Source organism: Aquila chrysaetos, chromosome 12, assembly GCF_900496995.4.
Source record: "Aquila chrysaetos chrysaetos chromosome 12, bAquChr1.4, whole genome shotgun sequence".
Classification (NCBI taxonomy): domain Eukaryota; kingdom Metazoa; phylum Chordata; class Aves; order Accipitriformes; family Accipitridae; genus Aquila; species Aquila chrysaetos.
This window is the reverse complement of record NC_044015.1, coordinates 2599010-2608536: the sequence shown is the minus strand read 5'-3', so window position 1 is coordinate 2608536 and position 9527 is coordinate 2599010. Positions and strand designations below refer to the sequence as shown.

The 9527-nt window shown below is 43.4% G+C and overlaps 1 protein-coding gene across 1 annotated transcript; it reads right to left on the bottom strand.

Annotated features, from left to right (window-relative positions):
• Window positions 1–653: 653 nt before the first annotated feature.
• SLC35E1 (solute carrier family 35 member E1) lies at window positions 654–9182 on the bottom strand. The gene is given in 7 exon segments (XM_030032373.1): window positions 654–5609; window positions 6066–6311; window positions 6816–6941; window positions 7638–7775; window positions 8171–8241; window positions 8779–9110; window positions 9112–9182. Coding segments are annotated over 7 exon segments (1203 nt in total). The 5' UTR covers window positions 9168–9182; the 3' UTR covers window positions 654–5375.
• Window positions 9183–9527: the final 345 nt, after the last annotated feature.

Sequence of the window (9527 nt, the reverse complement as noted above, 5' to 3'; positions counted from 1 at the left end):
GCAACGTAGACCATTGGCATAACGGAAGAAGGAACATGGATGTGTAGGAAGCTCAGCAGGAGCAAATTGAACCTAAAATACAACTGTTACAGAAAGAAAGTGCAGTTGCTATGCAGGGACATTACTTAAGCGCTGTTGCTTTCTTCAAGCGACTTCATTTCTTCATGCAGTTAAAACGAGAATGTTCAAATAATTTCTGGTTCTTAACTTCCATTTTGCACCTGATACCCTGTTATTTTTCAAAGTGGGATTAAAAATATTTACATGGCTGCTAGATTCAGGAAAACATTCCTTCAAAAGCAAGGTACTGATCCGATCAGCTTCACACCAAAGTCAAGAGCTACAAGGCATAGCAGAAATTGCTCAACTTCCTCTACTTACGCAATTCAAAAAAAACCACAAAACCGCACCACACTTGAAGACCGTGGACATGAGAACTAGACATCAAAACTCGAAGTGGGGCCCAAATAATTTTAGTATCCTTTAATATTTTAGGAAAACTGAATCTACAAGTGGAAAGTGATCATCTGGGAATTACATGAGGCCAAAAGCAAACCTGAGCATCCTAATGCTCACCTGGAGCTGTAATCATGATATTAGTTTCAGGCATTAAATTACAGGATTTCCAGTCACACAGGTAACACTCACAGATATCCTCACAAAAAAGGTAGAACTTTTTATTCTTAACAAGACATACCATGAAGACCCCTCTATATTATCTACAGAATATAAAATCTCAGAAAGAGGGATGTTTCCATGTATCCAAATAACAAATGGAAAAAAAAAAAAAAAATACAGACTCTGACCATGATTCTACATCACTCTGCAGTCCTGGAAATTAACACAGATCCCGGAAGACCAGATTAAGTTCAAATCTTGGCTCATACTTAAAAATAAGAAACTTTTCAAAATTCCTGCTGTCGCTTTCCATCCCAACGCAAACGTTACTGCTTTGCATGTTGGAGCCCACACAGTCACCGTCCAGGCTGCCACGTCCCTCAGCATGCAGCAATGGTTTATCCACAAAATGCCCCAAAAGCTATAGTTACCTGATAGAGGTGTCTGCCAAAAACCATCTGAACCCCTGATTTATTTTAGACAGGGAAGAGTCCCAGTACCTGGAAGTCACCAGTGTGGTTTCTTCCTGTCAGCCCATGAGGGATCCCAGCTTCAACAGCAGTTATCGACAGGCTGGAGGGGTGTGTCGCAGGCAATCCAGCTGAGGAACATCCAGAACTTTGCAGAACGACAGAGTTGAAGTAAGAACAGGAAAACAATACAAAAGCGTTCATTTAGCTTAAGTGCCAGATTTCATACAGTATGGAACGCGGGGTTTGGGTTTTTTCGTAAAACCACCCATAGTCACATCAATTTATAGAATACCAACATCAAACAGACAAAAAAGGGTGGTGACTGCCACCTGCGTATTTGCCCTTACGTATCTATGTAATGTGATTGTATCATATACCAGTCATCTCAGGATTGAGAAATTTGTTTTACCAGCCTGTACCATCACCACAAAGATATTTCAGAATTATCTTTAACATCTTTTACAACATGGTTCGGAAATGGACGCCTTAGAAAAACAAAACTTTCCCTTTATTTATATTGCACCTTTTTCACAAATAGCTACATGGCAGAAGTCGCTGCTGCTGCAAAATGCTACATCAGAAAAACGTGGGTTTGAACACAGATCAGAAAGAAAAGGTTTTGAGCTTCAGGAATCATCGTAAGTTGACCCCAAATTACCAACATTATTTTAAAAATTACTGTACACCTACAAAACCTAAGTATTGCCTCAATTTTATTTAGCATTCAGTTATTTAAAAAACACAAGCATTTTACCAGATGATGAAGATGCTCTAATCACTACTAGGTACTAAAACTGAATCTGCAAGGGAAATATTTTGAAGATCTCTTCAAAGAGCACCAAATACTCCATGGAGCTATCAACAGAAAACCCATACGTAGTGGGGAGAGATGGGTTTCTTTCACACTGGTCTTTCTAGAACTATCCAGGACTGTTTTGGAAAGAACTTCCCAATTTTGTAATGCATTTACATGTATGTTAGAAATGCACAATGGAAATCAAAACATTTCTAAGGATACCAGCGACTCGTGTGCTAACACTAGTTACGGCATCCAAATCATCGTCGTTTCAGCCTACGTAACCGTCCGGTAAGGTATCACACCCACACGGCAACACACTCATCCGATTTCTCACAAGTGGCCATGACTACTTATGTGTGGCACTCCCAAAGTTTCCTGCAAGGAAAAAACGCAAACCAACCCCCTTCACTTTGATTTATTTACAGGGTCATTATGCACGAAATGTCTAGATATGCCCTTTTTATTCCAGTGTTTCCATACTTTCTACAGACCTATGTACATTGTTAAATATGTCATTAATTTACAAATCATGTTAAAACAAATGTTTCACCTTGCCAAACAAAGTCTCGCAGAGGTCCAAGATTAAAATATATATTACAACAGTATCAGAAACTTCCTTTACCTGAATGTGGACAATATTGCTTAAGGACTTGGATTCAGGTAATCAGCAAAACCACCTCTTGTAACCGATTCACTTAACTGTTTTAATTATATGTTCTACCATACAAAATTAACCCAGTTGACCACAGACCTAAACTAGAAGAGCATGAACACTGTCAGGAAGTCTCCAGGGAAGAGATTCACTCTCTGGGCCCTGAACGGATGATATCCTCGTTTTGGGTCAGTCCCATTTTGCTCTGCAAGTACAGTAGTTTTGTTTTGGAGACACAGTGAGGCCATGAGCCCGGACCGGAATTTGGGACAAGGTATTTTCAACGGAAAGCCCTCACCTGCTACCGTACTCTTGACAATAAAAAACTGAGCTAAAGACCTGCCTACAGTAAGTGCACAATGCCAGCTTTCTTTGAAAACAGTTGCAAAAAAGATCTGGTTATGTTCTTTAAAAGGAAACCATTTAAATGTATTTAATAAAGCTTCTGATCTGTGAATAAAGTATGCGGAGCTTTATTCCAAGTAACAGTTCAAGTTGTATCAAGATGGTACAGCGGTAGACATACCAGAAGATGTACAGATAAACTCAAGAGTACACCTGTACATCCCTGGGGCCCCCACTGCTACTTTTTTTCTGGTATTTCACCCCCCTACGAAGTAGGGAAGAATCATCTACATTTTCCAAACGGGAAACTGAGGCACAAAGAACACAATTAAGCGTTTGCAGGAGTCTAACAGTTTACAGCTAGCTCCCTTTGAAAGGAGCTGGAGAACTTCAGCCTCTCTTAAAAATCTCAGCCTAAATATCTCATCCTCAAATCAGTCTTTTGCAGAGCCAGAACCTAATCCAAATCCAGAGTCCGCACAATCCTTTTTACATACATGTAAAAAGCACTTGAATATCGGGAAGTGAGCCTCAAAAATACACATTTTGCACTTTCCCACATTGAAAAGAAAGAATTATACATAAGTTAATACTGAACAGGCAAAAGAAATTTCATCTGAAATAATGCGTTTCCTCGTTATCTTGTTCTTGTTAACATGGGATAGGCAATAATTTATTTAGATTTTCTAAACTAAAAGCCCAAGTTCTAAGCTAGCATGAACAGATTCAACTCCGGTCAAGTCAAGGAAGTTCTGCTCACAAACATTAGCAGCATATTTAACCATCTCTGAAGTTTCAGAAGGACCATTTCCTCTTTTGGGCTGTATGGAGGAAGGCAGTCTACGTAACTACCTCCACAGTCAGCCAAAAGAATAAGATCAGGTTGGCTTTGCACTTAAAAATAAATTCTTTATTATCCAGAAAGGAGTCAAATCATCACCTCACATCAAGGAAATGGTCATTTAAAAAGCAATAAATAAGTAGAGGGGGTGTTCTGTACTACACCCTAAATTTTGTCACTGGTGTCTAATACCTCTCTAGTAAAAACATAATACTTACGCTATCAAAAATCTCACTGTACAACAGCTTTTCTGTTAAGGAAGGAAGGTCCCTAAAATCTTCTTTTGCTAAAGTAATAACAATAACAAAATCTGGTTTAGTGAAACCCAAGTTCAACTGGTTTCATTCCTTTCACGCACAAATGCAGTATCTGACGCACAACAATCAACTTGTCTAGAATTAAGTACGTTCATTTATACTAACTGAATCAGTTCTTCTTAACCATAAATTATCTATTTACTGCTGATTCAAATAATTTTTTCTTAACAATTTACTATTTGAGCTAGGGGAGTTGCAGGAACAGAGCAGGATACAAAATTTAACTTCTTTCAGTGGGAAGTGGAAGTCAGGCTAAATGCACGCAGCAACTCCAACAGCAGTAATTAAGAAACTTAAACAATTAGGGGCTAAAAAGGTAGACTTAAGAAACAATTAAGAATGATGATTATTCAAATTAATGCATTTATAATATAAGAATCATGTAAGAGAGCATAATTTGTGCATAAAACTGAGAAGAAAACACCTGATACCTCTCAATTTCTAAAGCAACAGAAGAGTTTTCTAAGAACAGGTGTGAAGCAAGTAAAAAAAAAATCGTATTATTCCAAACACTTTATTTATGAAGGTGTTTTCTGTATTGCCAAGGAAGAGCAATGTCTGAAGTTACAGGACTACATTATTCAGAAAACAATCATGGTCTTAAGCTCTGTTTGTTTGTTATCTACAGTGACTGGGACAACAGTGATTTCAGAGAATTCTGTTTCTCTATGCCTGAAGTACGCTTCTTGAAGAGATCAATCCTTCCACTGCCTACTCTTTCAGAAACACTTCTGTTTTGTCATCAAGAACCGGAGGCATAGGCACAAAAGGAGTTAATACCCACGTGAAGTTTCGTAGTCGCTCGAGGTGAATTCAACTCTACCTATCTGCAACTGATAGACATAAGTCAATCCTCCTCAAACAGACAAATCCTGATAACCAGAAGTACGCCTTAGTTTCACTTCTTTCTGAAAATTTCATTAAAAGAAAGGATCATTAAAACATATTAGAGAACAAATTAAAGGTGACGTTACCAGCGCGGAAACAAAATACTGGCCAGAATTTAGCTGCCAAAAGAATAATCACTTGACAGGCTCTGAAAAGGAGCAGTGACAGCAGGAATTTTACTCCGAAGTTACGTACGTGCATTTCACCAGAATCTCTGTACAAGGGCTACACTGTGCATTTAGTTCCAGTGTCAGATCTAGCTGTTTCACGTTTAAAGGTCTGCTTAGAAGTTGTTGAAGGTCTGTACCGCTTTCACTACACATGCACCTTCCCTTCTGCAAAACTGTACAATAAAATGGCTTTACATTCATGGATGTACTGAAAGTTTCTGATAATGTTGGGGACACTTCGATATCACAGTCTATACCTGCTTGCCAGGATTCTATATATCAAAACGATTTAAGTTGTAGGTAGTTGGATAGTTTTGCCGATTATATTGGAAGTGGTCTGTTAAGATATTGGTTCGACCATACTGATAGTCTCCGTGTTGTGCAAATGCCGTAAGTCCGTTCTGAGACTTTTCAGGAGTGTTTCGATGCCTGTCCAAATTCACAAGGTCTCCAGTTGTAACTGGAAGTAGCTGCTTCTTTGCTTCTTGGTTTGCATCATATTTTGTCTAGGAAAGAAAGAAAGAATGTTTTTCTTAGATGTCACCTAACATACTCATATACCTAGAAAAAAGCACACAGTTTTACAATTACACTACTCTTTGTGCCTGTTAGAGTCTTAAAATAGTAGTGGCTTCTAATAAAAAGCTCATTTGTCTCATATGCCAAATCAGTAAGCTGCTCTTTTGCTCAAGGGATTTGAGTTACTTCCCAATCTTCATTTTTCATGAAAATATTAAGATCAAAATTTAAGTTTTTTAGAGGTGCAACAGCTGGCCCGACCCAAGCACCTGAGTACTTCGCTTAGGTGATACACCTACTTCCTCTGCAATGAAGTTTTATGCCATGCATTCTACATTTTTGTTCTGCTAGCTGTTAACTTGTTGTACAAAAAATAGCTCAAAGCTACTGGACCATTTCTAGTGAGTTTCCTGAATAAACAAACCAATCAACCAACCCCTTACCTTGTTATATAAGAAGACCCCTAAGATAGCTGTCATCATTCCAAGGACATTGGTGCTTGTAACCGGATTGCGAAGCATTATAAGGGACACTGTGATGACCATGATTCTTTTTGTGGCATTTGCGACAGAGTAACTTAGCGGGCTGATCAGGTTAAGAATACTGAAGGCAATGACGTTCTGGGCAAAATTACAGAATCCACTGATTATAAGCAGCATCAAGGTCCAGGACCAATGAGACATCGTGCTCTGTTACAAAGACAGACGTTACAAGAAGAAACAAAAATTATCTCAGGTTTCACGTAAGAGACAAAGAAACACAAATACAACTTGAGTCACTTCTTACCTGCCATTGATAGGAAGAACATCTGCAACTTAACTCTAAAGAAGCACCCGAGTATGTTACATTTTGCAACCAGCAACTCTGAGAAAACATCTCTCTACACACTTGTAACACACATTCCGGGTGCATTTGTTCCTGTCTCCAGCTACTAATTCCTGAGATTTACGCTGTCACGTAAGCTACCTCTCCTAACCCTGACATGAATTCTCACAATAAACACTATGCTTATTTTTTTATATTGTTTCGTGAAACAGTTTGCAGGTATTTCACAACAGTTCCTCCTGTGCTGATGAGGAACTACACTGAAACACTTAAGTGCACTTTTTTGGCATGGGTGTTGGTGTTCGTTTGGTTGGGGTTTTTTTTCCTCTTTTCTTAATAGCAGACAGTTTCCCAAATACAACACTTACCAAGTCATTCTCTACTAAGAAGGAAGAAAGATCTACCAAAACCCACGTTGGGATCATGAAGAACACAGCATGGCACCCAAGTATGTTCAGCAACCGAAGATGGTGTATTCGGGAATCTCTTAACACCTGACAAAAAACATGATTAAACACTTTCTTCAGCCACTACTGCCCACGTTATCAGTGGAGATTCAGAAGCCGTGTAACAATAACAGCTTTAGACAACAGATAAATTACAAAAATAAGTAAATACTGTTATATAGCATGAATTTCCTATCAAGATGACTAAAGAAAAACAGATGTCCATTTGAAAAACAATGGTTTCTTGAGTGGTGACTCTTAGTATTAACAAGATAATAATACATTTAAAATGCTCTACAAACCAGAAATCATTTTGTAACTAAATAGATTCAAGGCATACATTTTAATTTTGTTTCTAAGAGTTCAAGGAGTGCCCAGTGTTAGCACTGACTCATTCGCTACAGAGAAAGGATTCGATACAGCAAGATACATTAAAAGCTTTCAAACAAACTGTTAAATTTAAGCACTATTGAACAGTCAGCCGAAAAAACCCCTCCATGCCAAGGAGTAAAGAAAAGGCTCAGGATAAACTCTGAGTTCTGCCCAGTTTTCAGTATAACCACTTTGACAGGTAGGAAAGAGCTGTAGAGAACAGGCATACAAAATAGCCAACCATTACTTTGGGCTCCTTTGACTATAAAGTCAACTTAAAAAAACCCCAAGATCTATACGTACTGGAAAATACATACTGTCCTGCTAAAGGATGATACTACTGACCGAAGTTATGAACAGCAAAACTACTACCTTCTTTGAGAAGATGTTCTGAAGTGAAAAACACAGAGTAGCAGCAAGCGCACTGATGAGTCCCCACATGTCAAAGGAAAGTTCTGTGACGGTGGCCAACAAGACACCAGTTATTATGGGGATCAGAGACAAGTACACCTGAAAGAGGAATCGAGAGGAGCAACTTACGACTTCTAAGAATTTTTGTTTCATCTGAGTTTATACATACTGCTGTTTTGGGGAGGAAAGGAGAAAGGAGAGTAAAGCAACAGAATCAGGGATCAACTTTTATACTATTGTAATTTGAAGAAATGAAGAGACTACAATACACACTGTAACAACTCCAGTGTATCAGAGAGCATCACTTTGCTCAATGTTTAGACGTGCTTTCTTTACATTCACAACAAAAGGAAAGGAACTTGTAAAAACTGCATAATCTAATTTCAATCACAAAATTCACCCAGCTAACCGAAGCCTGAGCTTTCCCGATCCCAGCAAGCAGAGCGCACCGCAAACGCCACCAAGTGAAGAAACCTCAGCAAACCTGTCCGCACCTTCGTCGTCTGCTTTTCCTTCATTATGATCCGCGAAAGAAGAACCACCCATATTGGCATCGTCGCTTTTACTGAGAACGGAAAGAAAATGTTGGTGGGGACGTGAAGCTTGGGCCAACTCCGTTAACCACCATCCGCTGGGGACGGAGGAGGGGCTCAGCTCCGGTCCCACCAAAGCCGTAACCTCAGCCCACGCCGGGTCGTCCCTCCTTGTCACCGTGCTGGCCGCTCGTACAAACGCGGGCCGGTTCTTGGTGCTCTGGGAGACCGTGCCGGGCACCCACGGGAGCACACATTGGGGCACAGCAGACCGTGCCGAGCGCCCACACGAGCACACGCTGGGCTTCAGGTCGCCGCACCAGTACAAGCGTGCGCCGGGGACCGGGACGCCGCACCGGGCACCCATACGAGCACGCACCGGGCTTCAGGTCACCCCACTGGGCACCAGTGTAAGCAAACGCCGGGCCCCGGGCCACCGCACCGGGCCCCCGTAGGAGCGCAACCGGCGCCGGGACATCCCACCGGGCACCCTCCCGAGCACGCACCGGGCGTAAGGCCACTCCGCCGGGCACTACCCAACCCCGCCGACCCGGGACAACGGGCCTCACCTGTGTGCGCGTAGGAGACCGGGACCCTCCAGAGCGAGACGTGCGCGGAGACGGAGGCGAAGTACTTGCCGAAGGCGAGCGGCAGGATGTAGCGGGGGTAGGCGCGGGGCGGCAGCTGGGCCGGACCGGCGGGCGGTACCCGCCAGGCGCGCAGCAACGGCGGTAAGAGCCCGCACAGCCCCAGGATGTGAAAAAGCGAAACGGTAACGGGCCGCGGGAAGCCACCGAGCAGCAGCTTATTCACCACGTTCCCGCCGGCGCTCAGCCCGTACCAGGCCAGGCACAGCGCCGACACCCGCGCTCCTTCGCGTAGCGCCGGCCCGCGGCCGCCCCCCCTCCCCGCCGCCGCCGCCGCCGCCGCCCCCCCCCGCCGCCAGCGGGGCCGCCATGGCTCCCTGCGCCGCCCGGCCGCCGGTGAAACGTCACCGCCGCCAACGCGTCGCTTCCTGAGGCGGGGCCGGCCCGCCGCCGCCTCAGCGGCTTACGGGTGCCGGGAGGAGCCGCCGCGCCGGTCCCGCGCGTCACTTCCGCCGCCGCCGTTCCCTCTCCTCTGGCGGGAAGCCGCCGCTGAGGGGCCGCTGCCGCCCGCCCCGCACTCACCGTTCCTCCGGGTACAGCCCCCCTCCGCCCCCACCCCGCGCCCCTCCTGCGGCAGGAGCGGGAGCCGGGGCCGCATTCCCGCCGCCAGAGCGGGCCGAGGGAAGGGCCGGAGCCCGGTTTTCCCCTCAGTTCAAGCCCGTTCCTTCGTT